This window comes from Athene cunicularia (genome assembly GCF_003259725.1).
Source record: "Athene cunicularia isolate RWA chromosome 1 unlocalized genomic scaffold, athCun1 chr1_part1, whole genome shotgun sequence".
Taxonomy (NCBI): Eukaryota; Metazoa; Chordata; class Aves; order Strigiformes; family Strigidae; genus Athene; species Athene cunicularia.
The window spans coordinates 16,220,229-16,241,493 of NW_020799091.1; the positions used below are offsets into that span (position 1 = coordinate 16,220,229).

At 35.7% G+C, this 21,265-nt stretch overlaps 1 protein-coding gene across 1 annotated transcript in view; it reads left to right on the plus strand.

Annotated features, from left to right (window-relative positions):
* Positions 1-292: 292 nt before the first annotated feature.
* The window catches only part of CUL5 (cullin 5), a 31,649-nt gene continuing 10,676 nt past the window's right edge, over positions 293-21,265 (plus strand). The window contains exons 1-11 of the mRNA XM_026848055.1: positions 293-530; positions 6,603-6,712; positions 8,944-9,043; positions 10,397-10,573; positions 12,501-12,642; positions 13,687-13,832; positions 13,909-13,989; positions 15,092-15,185; positions 18,500-18,630; positions 19,358-19,465; positions 20,686-20,750. Coding sequence (XP_026703856.1) covers positions 309-530; positions 6,603-6,712; positions 8,944-9,043; positions 10,397-10,573; positions 12,501-12,642; positions 13,687-13,832; positions 13,909-13,989; positions 15,092-15,185; positions 18,500-18,630; positions 19,358-19,465; positions 20,686-20,750 — 1,376 coding nt within the window. The 5' untranslated portion in view covers positions 293-308. The remainder of the gene's footprint in view (positions 531-6,602; positions 6,713-8,943; positions 9,044-10,396; positions 10,574-12,500; positions 12,643-13,686; positions 13,833-13,908; positions 13,990-15,091; positions 15,186-18,499; positions 18,631-19,357; positions 19,466-20,685; positions 20,751-21,265) is intronic.

The window sequence follows — 21,265 nt, forward strand, 5'->3', positions numbered from 1 at the left end:
CCCCTGGGCTGCCAGCACCCCCCTCCCCCCCGGCTCTCCCTTCCCAAACACGCGTCGTTGGGAAACTGCGTTGCGTCGTGCAGTTAGACAGGGCACGGTGTCGTCCCTTTGTTTATTTAAGAAGACCGAGGTGTACGGAAAATGAGTTTTAAGTTAAACAAAGAGTTGAAAAATGTTTTTGCGGTGGGCAGGTGTCGTTACTTGAGTTGCCACCGTATTCCAGCTTTTTTGCTAAGCACAGTTTTTCTGCAAAGAAGAACTCCTGGAGGCCTTTCGCTTACATTAAGCAGCTTTGCTCTTGTAGTCAGATGTTTTCAAGCACTTTCCCGGCGTTTGATGACAGATGTCAGCCACCCGAAGCTGCTGCAGATTTGAACAGAAGTTTTCAGTATGACAGTCCAGTATTTGAGCTCAGGACTGCCTGTCCTGATATTTGTGGCATGTGTGGAGAAGGACTCTCTGTGGCCTTTGAGGCCGTGCCAGCACATGGAAGACGGGCCTACTTTACACAACTGTTACTGATTGCTCCAGTAAGTGCTTCTAGAACATCAGTGTATGGTGAACATCTTAGTTCGGGTGAAAGGCCTTGGGAAGGTTGTCTGCTTTATCAGTTAGCAACTTAAAATACATATAAATATAGAAGTATATGTGTGTTCAGCACAGTGTTGTAGTTAAATGGGGTTCTGAAGAAGTGCCACTTAACATTTTAGCGATCTGACCTATTTTGGATGCATAGATTTGGCCTGAAATGGCTGGTTGTATTACTCTGAGACATTTGAAGAAATGAGAAATAATTGATAGCCTTGTTGCTTCTTGGTATCCAGAAAAAGGTTTTAGTATTAAAAAGATTTTTAAAAAATCTTTCTTGAAATGAAATGAATTTTAATTCATGTCTCTCTATTTTTTTTGTGCCAAAGTGGGTAGTTAGATTTTTTTTTTTAGCAGATAAGACTTAAATAAAAATCGAAAATTGAAGAATCCAAGAACACTGGTGACAAAAATAATATCCCATAAGAAGAAATGTGCTTTTTGTGGAAGAGCATGGTTTTAGAGCAGGGCTCAGACAGTTTTATCTACTTGTTAATGTTTTAGTCCATCTCTTTTATGTATGTTTAAGGATTTCTGGAAGGACCGATGCGTGCTTTGACAAGACGTTATAGTATAGTAGAAAAAAGAAACGTAGGCCTATGAGATTTGTCAGCATTCTACTGCAGCTGTTTTGAAAGAATAATAGGTGTACAGTAAGTGAAAATAGTCAGAAGCCTTGATTCTGCAAGATGACTCTTGCTGAACTGAAGCCTTTGAGTTGACTAGTTAAGTTTTTGCAACTGTCCTTTGAATCATTAATATTTTACATTGACAAGATTTATATGCACAGTGTGTTTTAGTAAAAATGCTAGAGACACCTATTCTAAAATAGGCCTTTCTGCTCACTTGAAGTGTTTTTAAGCACTACAACTTAGTGAGTTTTCTAAAGACTATAAAGTGTGAGTCTGGCATTACAAAGGGAAAGATTATACAGTGATTTGACTTTGTTTATAATGACACAATAAACCAATGCAAGAATTGGAAGTAGATAAGGTTTTTTGTTTCCCAGCTCTGCTCATCAGAGTGCTCTCAGAGAAACAAACTTGATTCCAGGTTAGTGTTGATTGGCAGTGCCTCATGCTGTTTGAGGCTGTGAAATGTACTTCTGCTTTAATGTTTAGGGAAGAAAAAACCCAGTTTCTCAGCACAGTAAAAAAACCCTGGGTAAGAAAGGAGAGGTGTAAAATTCTGTAAGGTTTTTCCATATCTTTTCTAAATAAGCCTGTATAATCAAATGTTAGTTTGGCTTAGACAGGTCTTGGTTTTGCTAGGATAAACAAGAACTAAGTGTTTTCTTTGGTTTTCCCCCATCTTTGTTTGGCTTTCTACATAGTTGAGAAAATGAAGTGAAATATTCTTTTCTTGTTCTAGGAATGGATACTAGCTGAATCCAAATCTGACTGGCTGTCATAATTTCAAAAGGCATCTTTTAAACTCCAGTAGTGCGTAACTTTCCTAATTGTAAATTATTTTTTTAGTGAGAAGCATAATGTCAGAGAGCCTTCTTTAAATGCAAAATCAGAATGACCAATCATATGTTGAATCCTGGTGAGAGACAAAAAATTGTAGTGTGATGAAAATACTGAAGTACTTCATAGGAGCTAGCCATTATGTGGTAAGCTAGCACATACCCTACCTGTAGGAGAGCTGCTCTCCCACAGAGACCGTGGCTTTCCTGTAGGTGACTGAACCATTACTATGTGAGTTCCCTAGAGTTTTTTCTCTCCCCGTACATGTGACTCTGGCACTTTTAACGTGGGGTGCTTTATTTCAGGGGCTGTGTTGGACTTGCAACCCGCTCCCTTTGCAGTGACAAGATAGTCTAAACCAATTCACTCATGTGATGTGAAGATATATGAGGGTTTCTGCAGTTTCTGGAACAGAAAGCACCTCATTTTACTGCAGCACAAAGGAAACCTGGAGTTGTATTCATGCAAGCAGATCTTGATGCTTCTGTAAAGCTTTAATGGAGCCATCAGCAAATGCAAGAGTCTGTCCTTGCAGGATGAACTGCAGCTTGAGCCTGGTGCTAGGAGGGAAGAAGCAAAGAAAGCAGCAGATTTTCCATAGACTTAAGTGAAATGAGTAACATTTTTTACCTTTGCACTGCTTTCAACTTTTTTTTGTAATCTCATGCCTCTGTCACTGACAACCGGAAACATATCTGAAGTTTTTGAATTCTTCAACTTAAAGTGCATATTTCCAGATCTATAAGTTTGTCTGTTTCTTCCTGGCTATTTCTTAGGATATCCTTAAGAATATCTGAAATGTCGAACCCTAGTTAGTAACATAGCAAAGCTTTCCCTGTGGATACTTTTCTGTTTTGTGTAGTAACTTCCCTACAGTCATTACAATGATTTTTAGAGCTGCTGGTAGCAGAGATTAATCAGAGACATGAATTTTAAAAATTTCAAAAATAAGTAAACCTGAGTTCCTGAAAGTTTTCCTTTGGAGTGAAACTTCAGAGCTCGTAAATTTTCTGGAAAAGGTAAAAAGCTTGTTCTGCCATTCTGGAGAAATGCAGTCCTTTTCTGAAAACAGCTATAGATAAAAAGAACGAATGCTCTTTGTGATTAAGATTAGTTTCACCATAAAACACAGTGCTTATTTCAGTCTAGGACCTTGTATTTCCTACTCTACGCCTCTCTGAACTAGCCTTAATTTATATATGAAAATGGTGAAGTAGTAAAGGTGAGGATGTTACTCATACGTAAATGAGAAGTACAGTAAGATGTAGAGGATCCTGCTTTTTTACAGTACTGGTTAGAGAAGCTGGCAGAGATAAGGGCTGAATTTGTATGTGGCCTGATACATATAGAGTACACAGTAAGGAAAGCTGAATGTCCAAACAGACATGTCGATGCTCTCAGGGACAGTAGCATAGAGGTCTTGTTATATTGCCTTGCCTTTTTATATTCCATGTTTATTTAGGCTCATATACTCTGTTCCCACTTCTGCTGCACTCCTCTTAAACTTACAGTTAAGGAAAGGAATTTTGTGTTACACCCAGATCAGAAAAACTGGTTAGTGGAACAATTCCACTTGCATCATTGTACTAATTCTACATAATATCTACCAACATAGTCTGGGAGGTTTTTTACCTGCTTCCTGAAATACTGTGTTTAGGTGCTTATGCATAGAAGTGAAGAACAGGAAAAAGTAAGTTTGAAGAGTAAAATTGTATATATTTTAATATAGTGTGTGAAGTAGTTTGTATTTCAAGTGAAGTTTAGTGTTAAAATGGAACTGTAAATCTCTGTGAGCAATTTTAGTGAAGTGACTTTTGAAACATGAAATATTTTGTAAGTGGAGTTATTTTTCAAAGCCTTGAATTTTAAACAGCTGGAATAGTTACTTAGCCAGGGTGTGGGTATCAATTGTAATCCATGTTTTCAGAGAAGATTTGATAAGTGGAGAAACTTTATTTTGTCAGACATGACTTACCTTCCTGCTTACCTTCACTTGGGAATGGTGGTTTGAGGCAACAAGCTAAGAAAAGTTACCCAGGAAAAATGTTGCTCAGAAATTGCATAGGTTTGTGGGTGGCTCAACTAAGTGGGAAATGGGTTCCTCATGTTGTCTGAGTCACTGGTATATGTGTGACTTTGGTAACAACTAAGAGTTGCCACTGTTTGATCTCCTTCTATAAAATTTGTTTTTCTCATGCACTAATATGGGTAGAATTAATGAATGTGAATGATGCACAGTGGTGGTATTATGCACCCTTTCTCATAATTTCAGTACAAGAGCATAAGATTAATTGTCATAGAAGTCTGAATCTACCTATAAGATGTTGAATTGTTTATTGAAATTAAAGAATAGTTTAGTTGAGCGGGATTTTTAATCTATTAATTTTATTTCTTCTTCTACTTAATTTAGGAATAAAGGAGGAGGTGTTAGAAAAAACCACAGCCATTTCACTCCTATGTATAGCAAAGTTCTAAACTTCCGTAATACCATTTTCTGCTAAGCTTTCTTTGGCATATTCTTTTTAAGTAGGTGCATGTTTGTTACCAATGGATGTGCAGTTTTTACAGCTGAAATGGAGTTTTTTGTGTGCTTCTTAGCATGAACTAGGCAATCTCAATCTAAATCATACAAATACTAGGGTTTGCAATTCCCCTCCTGGTATGTTTTACAGTTAAATTAGTTTTATTCGCAACAAGAGTATTTAGTTTTTATCTTCAGCTGTTTTTCATCAAAGGGCTGAACTGCATGTCTGCAGAATTGCAGAACAGGCTTTTTACCTCTTCCAGAAAACTTAGGAGCTCTGCTCTGAAGTTTCACTCCAAAGGAAAATGTTGAGGGAGTTGGGTTTATAATTTTATAATGCCTTTTCTGGAACTTCTAATTTTCAGCAGCTGGTCTTTCAAGTTCATTATCCTGAAAAGAGGGACTGGGAACAAAAATATCTGGAAGTAGAAACTAATTGTTTTCACAGGTTTAGGAAAGATTAAAGCATCTCATCAAAGATTAGGGAATAGTTGTAAAGCTAGCTCTATGTAGGGGAAACAGTTGATGATTTTTCAGAGATGATGCATTAATTTTTTTTTTTCTTTACAGTGAAAGAGAACTGTCTTTCTGAATTGGAAAACAATTTCTCTTCCTTTTTTTTTTTTTTTTAATGCTGAAAAAATTCTAAACTCCATTGGACAGGAGAGGCTTCCATGAGACCCATATTCAGTACCTACTGCAGTGGTCTGAAAAGCTGTGAGGCCTCCAAGTGCTGTTGCTGTAAAAATAGTTAATGTAATGCCTGTTGCATCTTTATAACTTGAAGATGAGATGTCTTTGCACTTACTTAAGAGGAGCAGGGGATATCATTTCCAAACTGTGCTTATTCTGAATACTAAATAACAGATTTAATTGTAAATTTCCATGTAGAAATTAATCAGAAGGAGACGATTGAGAGAATGTGGTGTGCTGCTTGTGCTTGTTTATCTGGGGAGATTTTAGTGGCAGAACAGTGCACTTGTCAGTATTTCAAGTAGTTAGATTGTATTATTTGCTGTATTTGAAGTGAATTGTGTCAAATGTAGTGTTAATAGACAAGGCAATGATCTGTTCAAAAGCGAGCAGTGCATTGGGACATAACACTGCTGATAACCCAGTAGTCTTTTTGCCACAGAACTCTCAATCAGCGTTAATTTTAATTGCAGGTTTTTACTTTTAAAATATGGAACCATAACCAAATGGGAATGCAACATATCCAATAGAACTGTTGTTTTTCTCTTAAAGTTTTGGTTTTTTTAGTAATGGAAGTCAGCCTGTATACTACAGTGAGATTTTTTTCAGACTAATCAGAGTGATACGGGAGCACTTTGTTTCTTTAGCTTTCCTCTTAATTTGTATCGCAAGTTTGAAAAAAAAATCACATTGGATTAGTTTTTTTTCAGCACAGTGTAAATCATTTTTATCAGCACCAACTTTAGTCTTGGCTGTCAAACTGCCTATGGCCAGTTAACCCACAGGAAGGGAGTCTGTGATACAACAGCTCCTACATTACTCTACTTCCTTCCTCCCTCTTTGCTGCTGATGCCAAGTGCACAGTGGAGAAAAAAAAGGTACATGGCAGCATCACACAGGTACTACTCCTGGTTCCTATCTGCCATTTTGGTAGCGGTAATTTATTCAACATGGGTTTGCAACTCTGCCTCGTGACTTTTATTGCATATATCTGAGTTGGGGCAACGAAGTGGACCAAGTACCGTTCATGTTGTCCATGTATAACTCCATTAACAGGTGAAGAACACTTGTTAGAACTTGTGTTGTAAATGATGCAGTGAATAAAGGAAGAAGTTGGCAATCTGCTTCTCTAAGAAACAACTAATAGATCTGACACTTTTTAAAATAATGCTTACTGGGGTGTTGTAGCTCAAATGCTAGCTTATAAGAGACACCTCTGAGAAGAAAGTATTTTTACTATGATTTTTACATTAACCATAGAAACTGCAGTCATTAAAGAGAACTTTAAGAAATGGATTTATTAACAATAATTTTTTTGTTCCTTTTAGAATAAAGGTTCACTTCAGTTTGAAGACAAATGGGATTTCATGCGCCCTATCGTTCTGAAACTTCTTCGTCAGGAGTCTGTCACAAAACAGCAATGGTTTGATCTGTTTTCGTAAGTAATTTTTTAGTATCTTACATCCTTTTCCATAAGGGGAGTACAGTTACGGTGCTATTTCTGATACAGAAGTCACATACGACATGGACTATGTGGGAACACACAGAACAACAATACCAGTTTTAAGTTTTAAGTGGTAGGTGCCTTCATCACTATAAATGTAAAAGTAGAGTTTTGCTGAGATTCAGATCTTTGCGAATAGGATGGAGCAAGAACAGCATAGCTTTTGACTTCAGCTGATCATAGTAAATAAGTTTTGCACCTGGACACAAAACTTTCACTAGAATTAGAGAGAAAATGTAGTTGACTGCTTTGCAGTGAGTTCGTTTAGAGGCAGTTTGCCGAGTGTTACATTATTGTGGTTTGAATGCCTTCTAAAATAACTTAAGAATGCTACTGAAATAACGGGATATTGCAGTTTAACTGGTATAATTTGAATATTTTATTAAGAATAATATATATATAATATTTTTCAGACAGCATTTACATTATTGTACTTTCTAAAAACCCTGCCATTTTTCTTTCTTCCAAAAAGCCAGAAGTTGGTTCCTGTTAGGTGATGATTTTTTTCTTAAAATACATCGTGTGACCTTTGCCAACATAATATGGAAGTGAGTTAAAACAAAGCATATCTAAAATAATCTTTGTCTCAACGTAGTTATTTTCCCTCAAATATAGTTGTAGCTTAATTCTGCAGTCTCTCCTTCTGCTTTTTAAAAACTGTCACAAAAGTGTTTTTTATTCAAAAGCAGTCGTTACAGTCTGTATCTTTATTGCTCTTTTTTATGAGAATGGTGCAGTGATTCTTTTTACACCCATCTCACTGCACCTGTCACTCTTTTCTGCCAACCAAAAGGAAAGGTAGTTTATCGTGTAATGAGTTTTAATATCTTATGATGTCATGGTTATAGTAGTTGCCAGAAGCATGGTATAATTAAGACACAAATTGAGTTCTGAGTCACTGCTTTCATTTTTAATAACTACTTCAGTAAATCTGCATTGCTATTGAAATTTTCTATTTATTATTGTAGCCGAATTATTGACTAAAACTTAAGTAACTTTATGGCTAAATTAAGGATGTTGAAGGAAAGGATCCTGCTCTTCTAGGTTCATATTTTTGCTCTACCTGCCCTTTGAGTGTAATTATCCAGTATTGCTTTTTTCACTGCTGTCAGGAAACAGTTGCCTTTTCAATACAGTAACACCTTTTCTGCATGTGAAAGTTGCCATAAGCTTCACAAGTTAGGCAGACCTCTGTAAATCCTGGGCCAGCATCTTTGATCTGTGTCAGAGGAACTTATACTTTGAAAGTTTTGGCTTTTCAGTTAAACTAAAAAAAGATGCATTTGTATTGAAATAACTGCATTGGTTTAATAGGAACAAAGTCATACCTTTAGATTATATAGTTGATTTCCTGCAAAGATGTGGCCTTATTGGAAAGAGGAAGGAGAACCAGAGGAAGGTAATGAGTCAGAAAAAGACTTGCTAGGCCATGTTATATATGATGTATAGTGGGTGTGTAACTTGGCGTTATTTAGTCTATAGTATGGAAAGAAAATAGGAATTAAGTTACACTTGCTGGGCTGTCAGGAAAAATGGGAATTTATTTTAATGTTGATCAAAATTCATTAGTAGAATTTTGCTTTGTGATGCGGTACGCTACCACTGTCATGAAACGTTTAAGTGATCTTACTAAACTAATTAAAATGTATTTTAAATTACCTGATGCCCCTGAGCTCAGATTCCCACAACTAAGGTCTCTTTCCTTTGTAGCACAAGGATGTTGTCATGCTTGGATTTGTGAAACTCTGAGTGAAGGCTGCATGTTAGTAAGAATATTTTAGAATATGGGCTGCATAGTAATGCTTCTGTTGGCAAGTGATGTATGTCTGTACCAAAGAAAAGCTTCAAAAATTGTCCTTAATGCCATAAGGATTATTGAATAGATACGGAAAGCAGAATTGCCTTCTACATCTCCTTCTTGACCGTAGCCTTTTCCTAGATAGGTTGCTGTTACTTGCTTCTAAGACTTTCTTACAGCTTCAGTCTCTTCTCCAAACATGTTTTCTTGCATCTGTCCCTGGGATCTAACCATGTATTATTTGACAGTGATAGATAAGTGTATTAATTTCTTAGATGTACTTAAATTATGACCATTTAAGCCTCATACATTACACCATTATACTTTTGAGTAGCTGTTACTAAAAGCTGGATAAATTGTTTTCTAGAGATGTACATGCAGTTTGTTTGTGGGATGATAAAGGTCCAGCAAAAATCCATCAGGCTCTGAAGGAAGACATCCTTGATTTTATTAAACAGGCACAAGCAGTAAGTTCTTAATGTTTTATAACTTCTATTTTTACTGTTAGAAGAATAACCAAGTATTTCTGACTTTCATTAGATCTGAATGCATTGCCGTTTTTTTTGTGTCAAATTCTGTGATGTTCTGGAGATCATAATTGCCATGTGAAGTTCTGTTGACAGAAGGAAGCCTTGAGCATTTGCTCATTGTTTTCTCACAGTCCTGAAACTGGGGTGGGCAGTGATTTTTGTGTTATATTAAAAAAAAAAACCAAAACAGAGCATTATTTTTGTTTATCCAACAGTACTTATGGAATCTTCTTCCACTTGAAAACTTATTGAGGCAAAATTTTCTATAAGAAAAAATGTCTGGGGAAAAAAAATGTTTCTCTAGCTTCAGCACTATGCTAATGCATTCATGAATGGCTTTAAAATAAGCCATATGTATGGCATACTAGAAATATCCATCCTATCGACTCAGCAAGCTTAGCTGTACAGTTTTGTGGCCTTCCCCCCAAACAACTGAAATCATCAATAGATTCAAAGGAAATTTTTGTATTTGTAAAATGCACAGCAAAAGGTGTTTTATGTAATAAGGGATTTAAAAGATGGGGTGGTTGTGGGATTTAAAAAAAAAAAAAAATCCCCTAACAGTAGTCTGGAAAGGAAAAAATGAAAGTCAATAAAACGTTTCTTTAGTGAAGAGATTTACACCACTAAGGCTTTGCCTAAAGGAAAATAGTTTTTTATATAGGTCTTTATATAACCAGACATATAAATGTTGGGTTTTAAGTTCCACCAGCTAGCTTCCTTACATGCATAAGTGCTTTGCTAAACTGAGGCCTTCGATATGGTCTGCATTGGCTGGTGTTTAAAGGGCATCTTTTTAGGCACTATGGTAGTTGTAGTTTCCAGGCATTAATAAAATATACATGTTAACTAGCTGTCTGGGTCTAGTGAAAGGTTAGTAGATGCCATTGAATTAAACTTTTTACTGTATAGAATATAACACAGTCCTTACAGATTGATTTATTTTTAGATAGGGTTTTACCAGTACATGTGTCTGGACCAAAGGTTTTGATCTTTTTGGCTTGCAGATAGCTTAAAAGAAAAAAAAGAAAAAAGGTTCATTTGGAAAACTTAAATGTACTGGCTGCTTGTTTGCTGTTAACCTTTCTTTACCCTTTAGAAATACTCCATATGCTAGGGGTTGATAAGTACTTAACTAAATGGCACTTAAATATGTAGACTTTCTTACTGTGATATATCTGTATATTTTAATATTATATGGGGAGTTATTTTCAGTGTAAGTAAAGTCAGTCTGTATTTTGTGCAGAAAATTGTTTATAAATTATGTCCTCTTCTCCCCTCCTCCTCCAGAGAGTGCTGAGTCATCAAGATGATACAGCTTTACTAAAAGCATATATAGTGGAGTGGCGAAAGTTTTTCACACAGTGTGATATTTTGCCCAAGCCATTTTGTCAGTTAGAGATTACTTTAATGGGCAAGCAGGGCAGCAACAAGAAGTCTAATGTAGAAGATAGTATTGTTCGAAAGGTAAGTGATAGGTATTAAGAGTTTTGTTGCACCCTTCTGCCTACAGTAATAGCACAGAAGGGATTCTGTAACTGAAGTTGAAATTGCACCAATTGTATAATATGATGCATCACTTCAGTGTGAGGGTCAGAACAACCCTGCAACTTTTTTTTCTCTCCACAATAATTTTACTCTATTCAGTTTTGCTTTGGCTATTAACAGTTTTGTTCAGGTGATTAAAGTACTTTTTTCGTTGGGCTTCGGGTTTGTTTGGTGTTGGTTGGTTTGTTTTTTTTTTTTAATTATGGCTTGAATCCTGAGGTCGGAGACAGTTGTAAATTCATCTGCTGTTTCTATACTTGTATATACAAGTACACTTGCTACTCACAAGTGAGTAGTTTTCTTACTCTTAGTTTATCTCCCTAGGCCAAGATCTTAACTGGGGCACATCGCTGCATTTTATCAATGACCAGTTAAATACTGTCATCTCAAGTTAAATATGGCTATTAATCTCCTATTTTTGCCTTTTTCCCCCAAACTGGTGGTCTTGTCAGTGAAAAGCTTGGACATCTAGAATCTTGTGAATATGATCTTTGTACTATTTCGTATCAAACACACAAAGAAAATCCCATGGACTCTCCCTTATGGAGAAGCTAAGAATAAAGGATAGTAAATTTAATTCTCTTGAAAGGATATCTGACTTGTATTTGGTGCTTGCTGTGTTAAAATCTAAAACGCACAAAGCAAGAATGGAATAAGACAGTCTAATCTTTACTATTAACTTTGTCATACAACTGTGTCAACTCACCCTAAACTTGTCTTTAGTAAGCTTATTCACAGTCATGAGTTAAAGTTTGAACTGGTAAATTTTATGATTCCAACCTGCTTTTCACTGACAATTGGCATGTTTACATTCATAGCAGTTACTGTCAAGTTTGAAGATACTGTAAATTTGAACTTCCTTCTAAAGCAATGAAATGGCATGAGTTGGATAGAAAAAAAAAATTAGTTTTTAAGCTGTGGCATAATTTCGGAAGGTATTCAATGGCATATAGAAAGAGCCAGATCCAGTGTCTTAAGGAAAAAAGAAATACCACAGTAACTTGAATTCTAAAGCAAATGAGGATTTTTAACAAACATGTAGCATGCTTTGAGTATTTACTCCTGAACAACTGGGGGAGCTTAGTTGGACATAAGTATGGCCTGCCTAGTGAGCTTTTCGTGTTGCTCAGCTGCAGCATGTTGGGTCTGGTGATCAGATGTAATTCAATACATTCGCAGCATTGTCAGTACCAAAGACCAAAAAACAATTTAAAAAAAAAAATAAAATCACACAATGGATTAGGAAGGGACCCTTTGAGCGATGAGGATTTTGTTAGAGGCCTCCATAACTAATTTTAAAACTTTGCAGTGCTCAGATGAGGTTTGGAGTTGTTCAAAATTGCACATGCATTACTTGCATATCGAACTCTTATGTTAGATGCAATCCAGAACCATCAGTGTCTTTCTTTACATAACTGTGATGTTAACTGAGGTTTTGGTTTTGGTTAAGGCTGAACCTGCTAAATAGCCAATTATATTTGGATGTTTGGCTCAAAGGTGCCCCCTGATACTGCAACTCCTGACACATTGCATTGCTGGAGAAGTTACTTGACTGATTACTGAGAACTGTAGAAATAATACAGAATTATGGAATTAATACATGAATCAAAGACTGATACCCCTAGCTGACCAGTTAAATAAAGTAAGATTAGAATGTAAGCTCAATGTTAATTCTGTAACAAGTTCAGAGCAAGATCAAGTTCTAAGGTAGTTGAACTGTATGTAACCTGAAAAATATATTATAAATTGCTTGATTTATCTTTCTGGTGTCTTGTTTCTTTTGCACAAACTTAGGTCTGTGTGTACCTTTCTGACAGGATTTTTTTTTTTTCTTCCTGATACACAGCTCATGCTAGATACGTGGAATGAATCCATATTTTCAAATATAAAAAATAGACTTCAGGACAGTGCAATGAAGCTAGTTCATGCTGAAAGACTAGGAGAAGCTTTTGACTCTCAGCTTGTTATTGGAGTTCGAGAATCATATGGTATGTCTCACACAGACTGATCTCTGTTGCCTCCTCATTTTAGTAAATGAATTTTCATCATACAGAGTTGACAGTTGTGGCGATAGGGCTGGAATGATTATCTCAGCATTTTGTATTGATTTTTTTTGTTGTTAATATGGAATACCAATTAAATTCTGCTTAAAATCTTTAACTTCTAAGTGATTTGGCTATGTATCAGTTACTGCAAAATCAATGTTTTCAAAGACCAAACTACTTTTTGACCTTTTAGGGTTGCAGATATATCTTTGTGCTCCTTTTTGTACTGTTTCTGATTCTTCAGGCAGTTTGAAGAAGAAATGATAAACAAGCTGTATCTAAGAGTCTCCGTCGTCTTTGCAAAACAGATCTGTGTATCTGAAACTTCTATGACATTTCACCATTGCCTGCTGCTTTAAAGCTTTGCAGCCTGTTGAATTAAACTTGTGTATAATACTCTCTTCAATAGCTTTATATATGTCCAATTCTAATTTTTATTTAAAGTATATTCCGTTTAAGGACTTCATTTTTTTAATTTCTCTGTTAACAGTTGAGAGGAATTTGGAAACTTTATTCTAAATACTGCAGTGCTTTGAACTAAGCTCACTGTCTCCATTTTTGTAGAACAGAAAACCCAATGCAGAAGAAAAAAGTGTAAAATGAATACATTGGGATTCTAAGAACAGTGTGTAAGAAAAACTGCTCAGGTGGAGTAGTTTTCACTTTACTGGGCATTATGCTGAGCTGCTTTTTCTTCTTTGCAATTTCTCAGGTTTATGTGTATTTCTGATTACTGTGTTTGAATGTGTCAAATGTTGGAGATAAGTATGCAGTTCTTTCCAGTTCCCTATAGTTAATCTAAATGTTTTTGGAGCAAAGACTGGACAATTTTGGTTACATTTAGGGATCAGAGTGCATTTATAGGATACTTCAAATTGTTCAATGCAACCTTTTAATACAAGACTCGCTTTAATGAGAGAGATTTGCTTATTATTAGCCACCTAAGTTTCCAAGACTTGAGAGTAAGTTTGGACTTTCTCTTTGCAGTTAATCTTTGTTCTAATCCTGAAGATAAACTTCAGATATATCGGGATAACTTTGAAAAGGCATATTTGGATTCAACAGAGAGATTTTATAGAACACAAGCTCCTTCTTATTTACAACAAAATGGTGTACAGAACTATATGAAATATGTAAGTAAAAATTCTGTTGTAACTTTGTTTTTAAAGTGTTAGTACTTAAAATGATTGCTGTTCTACTTTTGCACAGGCAGATGCTAAACTAAAAGAAGAAGAGAAAAGAGCACTACGATATTTAGAAACAAGACGTGAATGTAACTCTGTAGAAGCAGTAAGTATAATGTATAGAAAAACGGATGTACTTTATATTTGTATAATATTATTACATTGCAGTTTTTATTTGTATGTTACAGTATTATTTGGTAGCAGTATATTGATATGAAACTGTTGATTCTATGTTTGTTAATCATCCATGACATTTATTTCTTGAAAAAAATCTCTATTACTTACAAATCTGGCAATTTTCAAATTCTACAGATGTTTTAATAGTAAATGTAAATCATAAGTTCGGATTGAGGGGCAAGTTCTTATGCAGGTTGATTTTTATTCTATCATTTAGAGTCAGGTATGTTTGGCCAATCTGTTAGTAAAGGGTTTCTCAGTGCTCATTTAAAAAATGTTCTAGATCCTCTTAGGCTGAAATATGGCCATTTAATTATAAAGGATCTTTTTTCTTTTTTTTACTCCTCTTTTCCCCCTTGAGCAATCTTTTACACAGTTCAGATCCTGAAGGAAGATTTAACTGCAATAAATAGTTCATAATTGTCTGTGTTGAACTTAGTTTGGGAAACAGGTTATTTTTAAATAAATACCCTGTAAATCTGACTTTTTTTTTAGTGGATCATAATGAGTTGTATGTCTTCTGTTAAGCTGTAAATCATTAATTTTGCACAGCTATAAGTTGTAACTCGTATAAAAGAGGCTGACAGAAGAGAGGTGGTCCTGACATGTACAAGCAGTTTCTGTTCTAGATCTAGCCATAATGTCTTGTTCAAGCCCACCAGCCTGGTCCAAATGGGGTATGCTGGAATGAGAACTATTCTTAGCTCTTGGATGCATACTTGGAAAATAAGTAGGGTAGTTGGTATTCCAAAAGTGATGGCTCCCTTGAGAGAAAAGAGGTGACAAATATTAGATTCATTGCTAGTTTGGAAGAGTTTACTATATTTAGTAACCTACATGTGTTGAAGAAATACTGTTCCTGTATAGATTTTATTCAAACTACACATAATTTTATGAATCAGTGAGTAAACTGATTATTTCATAGAGCATAATTGTTAGCAGGCTAGATTTTGTCATGGCAGACTTGAGACAGATCAGACTTTGGTGTTCAGATGGCTACATGAGCTAATTCTGTGTTTAATATATTTCAGCTAATGGAGTGCTGCGTCAATGCCCTGGTGACATCTTTTAAAGAGACTATTTTAGCTGAATGCCAAGGCATGATCAAACGAAATGAAACAGAAAGTAAGTGAAGCTTCAAGAACAGTGCAGGATGAACTCAGCATCAACTGCCTAAAAATAGATTTGTTTGCAGACATATCAAATTACTGTTTTTAATAGATGGGGTCACTGTTGCGTAGACAAAATATTACTGCACGTGGGCAATTTTATCCCACAAAAAAATGACCATCCTTGGTTAGTATTTTTTTATATTGCTTCTGAAATATGTATATACAATATCATAATATGAATGACTGGATAGCTCTCATCTTACCAGAAAGAAAAGAATATTTTGTGTTCTGTTTTCTTTATTTTTCCTACAACTTATTTTCATCGTGCTGACCAACTCTGGTAAATGTTGCATGTTTCTTATTTTCTATTTGTTTAGTTCATATACAAACACTACCCCTTCATTCCACTATCAGTACCACCTTCTGCCTGGAAAAAAGGTGAAGCATCTCTTTACAAAGCTGTTTTTCTGAAAAGCAGGGAGAAATTTTTCTTATTCTGATTGTTGATGTAGGACCAATAGGTCAATGAATAAAATCTCTTCAAGTTTTTCCTCTGGTTTTATAGCCAGTATGTCACTGAGTTCTGAAAGTTAGCTCTGCATGACTTTCATAAAGTTTTCAAAAGTTCTGCCAGAAATTGAGAGGTTAGTGTGATTCAGAAGTCTTGTGTTGGTCCTGTATGATAAACCAAATTAGATAAGTCATTAAAATGTCATAATTCAAGTAGGGAAATTGGACAAAAATAAAAGCTGAAATTGCAGGTTAAATTTTTTGGTTTGAAGTCTTGATATCCTGCAGCCAGGGAATATTTACTAATGTCTCTGAAGTTTTTGTTTCTTTGCAGGTGTGAAAACTGTTTCATGACTTCAGACAGTTTAGCGAATACTTGTAAAGCTAGCATTTCAGAAAATATTTGACCTCAAAACTATGTTGTACTGATCTGTTCATCTACCAGCATGATTTCTGGCAGTAATCCAGTGCTAAATCTAGAAAGCCACCAAACTTCTTATGAGTATATGTTACAGCCTTTGGGTGAATACAGGAGGCTTATTTAAATGCACAGCTTCAGAAGGGTTCATCTGTAGCATCCAGAGTATCTTTCTTTAGAAACTTGAAATATTCACAGTCCTCTCTTCCTTTGTTGCTATTCTGCCCCATGATACTGCTTGGTTGCAAAATACTTCTTTAGTATATGAGAATTGAAGCATCTTTCAAATACTCTTTTCCTAAATGTATCTATGCTGTTTAAAATGTTTTGATGAAGAATGCAGGTGCAGTTGACTGAAAATTTATTTAAAGACTGGAGCTATATGTAGTGATATATATATATCTATATATATCTGTCTATATATATCTGATAGTATCATCTGCTGTACTTTGCTTACACATGTGTCTTTCTGATATTATTTGCCCCATATAATTTAATGATTTATTTATTAAACAGCATCTGACAAGAAAGGACTGGGTTTTTTGGCTAGTAGGTGGGCACTACTGTAAAATACTTTGTTACATTAAGAAAATATTTACATGCTGTGCAAAGGAAGTAAGGTGTAATGTTTTCCAGCGAAGAACTATCAAAGATGTCATAACTTGCATACACTCCTCAGAATTGGTTTAGTGCATTTTTGTTTGCTTATAGAATTGGAGATGGGAGGCCTAAATTTTATTCTTGCAGTACTTAATAACACAAATAAAAAGCACACTTGGCTTTTATGAATACAAAATGAAAAGAGAACTTGTTTAAGTGCCCCGACAACTACAGTATGGATTTCTTTACATTTCAGTGTCATCACGTATTCTGAGAGAAATTCCAGTGGGATGTTCCTTTTGGTTTTGTTAATTCAAAATCTGTCTTTGAAGAATCTGGGTTTTTTAGGGATGCACCTGCAGTTTTAGGGATGCACCTGAAGTTTTCATTTGCCACTGTTTTTTTTAGGAGAAACCATTGAATTTTTTTCTTGCGTTATTCATGCCATCACTAGTTTACAGAAACATGTAGGAAACCTTTAATATAGCTTTTTGTTTGATTTTTTTTTTTTTTTCCTGCCATCACTTCCTCCCTCTCACCCTTTTTTAAAGTACAGTTTAAAAGTTCCAGTAGAAGTTGAGTGAGCTTTTTGGACTTAGCCTATGTAAAACAGTGCTGCTGTCATTTACAGCACATCTAAACTGCACTGAGAATACCTCTGACTCCATTTTTTCTGGTTTTTGAAATTCTGTCAGTTGTGAGTTGTCTCTAGTAGCATTGCAAGTTTTTACTGAAGGTAGTTTGTAGTTTTTATTCTTTGATTTGTGTTGTTATGTTCTAAAAGGATTTTTTTCATCTCTCTACATTGCTTTTCTATTTCATTCTGCAGCAGTTGTTGGGATACAGAATTTGATAACATATATTTCATCCTCAGTGGTGGCAGGATCTTGATGTCCCCGACAAAAGTATTGCAGAGGAGAAAACAAAGACAGGGCCTCTGGCTTTTGTCCCTTTTCACAGTAGATACAGCACTGAGGAACTAAGTGAATCTATCAATTTATTTTCTATCAAAAAAGAATCAGAGTCCATGATCAGTATGTTCTGCTTAATTAAGCAGAGTCCTTTGTGTTTAGTTCAGATCTCTGTGGTCTCTCTAAAACAATCTGGTGGCCTTAATCCAGGTGTTCCTTTGCTTTGTCAAGATGATTATTGCTGTTTCCGTACTTTTTTTTTTTTAAGCTGTGCTGATATACCTTCATAAAAAATAGACAAATAAGTCATGTAAGTTTTTAAAGTTTTTGAACTGGTAACTTTCAGAAAAACTCAATAAACTTTTCGAAAACAGAAAGGAAAAAATGCTGTTTATCTTAGTTGGTTTTGGTTACTTTAGAATTTGACATGCTTTTAATTAAACCAAAACATTTTAGATGGTATTGAAAGATACATAGACACAGCTCTGTTTGGCTTTAATTTTTTTTAAAAATTATGTTGAATCCATACAATTTCCTTCATGAACTCCTGTAGGCCTCCAACTGAAAGAGACCTAGGGATTTTAAGGCAGTTACACTGAGAACCTTAACTTAATCCAAATTGCTATTGACTTTTAGGCAGTTTTATTCAAGCTTGTGATATTATCTGCATAAGCAAGCATTACATTGCGATAAGTATTTCTCTTTGCTTTCAGCAGAATCTCCTTGTGGGACCAGAATTAGAACATTATTCAAAACAAGGGATGAATTGATTTATCAGTTCTTCACATATTCAGTATTCCACTCAAGATATCTCTAGCAGAAATGCGGTATATCTGGGTTTTATATGGGTCTTTGACTGGTTGCTTTATCAGTATTTGTATCTTTCAGAGTTGCATTTAATGTTTTCATTGATGGATAAAGTTCCGAATGGCATAGAGCCCATGCTAAAAGACTTGGAAGAACATATTGTTAGTGCTGGACTTGCAGATATGGTAGCAGCTGCTGAAACAATTACTACTGTAAGTGTATTGTTTTTTAATAAAATAACAATGCAAAAACAAGTTTGCGGAAGTTAACTATTCTCTATTTATAGGACATACATGTAAATGGAAATTTTTTGAAGATTTTGTTAAAACATGAAATTTTCATCTGCTGGAAGTTTTAAATGTCTTTAGAATCATTTTTTATTCCTTATGTTTTAGCTGTAGCTTTAAGACATGAATCCAGTTTGCAGTAAAGGATATAAGTTAAGTGCATGGAATACTTATACAGTAGGATTGTGTTAGCAACTTAATTAAAAAGGTGTAATCAGGTTTTTTTTTTAATTCTAACTTTCTGATGAAATTTGAAAATTGCTTTCAATCTACAAGTGGAAATTGAGAGATTTTTTTTCCCACTGCTCTTTTTCAGTTTTTTCTCTAGGTCTAGGAGGCCTGAGTATCTGCAGCAATTAGCATGTACCTTTTATTGGTCCTTGAAAAATTTTTTATTTTAGAAGTTGTTGTACAATATTTGAAAATGACAAATTTTTTTCTACGTATGTTTGTATATTGGAAACACTACCCTTGAAAGTCTGGTTGAGGCTTACATGCTCTAGAGCTTTTTGGTACAGAGAATAAAGATAACACGTTCATTCATAGTATGTAGATTTGAGGATACTGTGTTATTACAGATTAGGCGATTACACGTAAACTCACATGGAATTCTATGGAGCCTTGGGTTTTTATTTGATTTTTGCCTCTTTAGGATTCTGAGAAATACGTAGAGCAATTGCTCACATTATTTAATCGATTTAGTAAATTGGTTAAAGAAGCTTTTCAAGATGATCCAAGATTTCTTACTGCAAGAGATAAGGTATGTGTTTCTGCTGATCATTCCTTTCCAGTTTAAAAATTGTTGTAATTCATATTATGATATCTCTGAAATTCTTCCACCCATTCACTGTTAAATCACAGAATCATCTAGATTGGAAAGGACCTTGAAGATCATCCAGTCCAACCATTAACCTAGCACTGACAGTTCCCAACTACACCAGATCCCTCAGCGCTATGTCGACCCGACTCTTAAACACCTCCAGGGATGGGGACTCCACCACCTCCCTGGGCATCCCATTCCAACCCCTCACAACCCCTTCTGGAAAGAAATGCTTCCTAATATCTAGGCTAAACCTTCCCTGGTGCAACTTGAGGCCATTCCCTCGGGGCCTGGCGCTGGCTCCTTGGCTCCAGAGACTCATCCCCCCTCTCTGCCCCCTCCTGGCAGGGAGTTGCAGAGGGCCAGGAGGTCTCCCCTCAGCCTCCTCTTCTCAAGACTAAACACCCCCAGTTCCCTCAGCCGCTCCTCGTACAACCTGTGCTCCAGACCCTGAACCAGCTCCATTGCTCTTCTCTGGACACGCTCGAGTCATTCAGTGTCCTTTTTGTAGTGAGGGGCCCAAAACTGAACACAGGAATCGAGGGGCGGCCTCACCAGTGCCGAGTACAGGGGTAAGATCCCTTCCCTGTCCCTGCTGGCCACGCTATTGCTGACACAAGCCAGGATACCATAGAAGCTGTTTCAATATGCAGACTAAAATGTTGGTGAAACTTTCTACTGACTGATTAGCTTTCCATTTGTGTTGTAGTCATGCACAGAGTTGCATTTCTGTTCACCTTTGTGATGTTGTAGAGCACATCAGGTGATGATCTTTGTACTGAGTGCCTTAATGTCTGATTCAGCAATATGTTTAGCATTTACTACATATTTGGGTGTAGTCTCATGACTTCAGATACGCAATCTGGTCCATGCAATCCCTTCCTAAGTTTTCCTTTAAAGAAAAGTAGTATATTAATGGGAAAAGAGGAAAACACAAAACATTAGTTATTGGGAAATTGGGTCATAGGATTTGAATGCTCATACTGAAAATCAAATCCAAAAACTTTGGGCTAAAAACATAGGATTAATTCCAAAAACTTTGGACTAATAAAGAAAATAGGATCAATTTCCTGTTACAGAAACCTAAAAAGAGATAAAACCTGTGTGGTTCATGTTAGAGAGAAATTGAGTGAAGTACTAATAATCTAATTATTTTTCAGGCATACAAAGCAGTTGTGAATGATGCTACAATATTTAAACTTGAATTGCCATTGAAGCAAAAAGGGTAAGCCATATAAAATTTATGTGAATCAAGGCTTTTAAATTATTAAAAGATTGTGTTTCTCTTTTAAAATAACTCTTGAAGAAGTAACACTATTTAAGAGTACTTTCTTTGTGGTGTTTGCATTATGGAATTTCAGATGCTTATCAGCTTCTGGTAAAACACTCTTCACATGGCAGTGGATGAGTGAATAGCAGCCTGTTTAAAAAATGTATTTGTAGTAATTGGGGAATCTCTTATTTTGTAGTAATGAGTCAGTTTGTTAGCTGAATTTAATAATAGATTCCTGGGTTATTAATTCCAAACACCTGAGCTGTACAACTCTGCTGCAACATCAGTAAAAGTCCTGAGGGAAACTGAGGCAGTCATCTTTATGGGAATAACTGCGGCTGATTCAGATGTAACCATCTGCAAGCTGTTTATCACCTACTCTTGTGTCAGCTGTGAGTGCAACCTGTCTGGGTGTTACATTTCTGTTTTGGTGCAGGATTAACGAGGTTAGTTTAAACAGTTTCCAG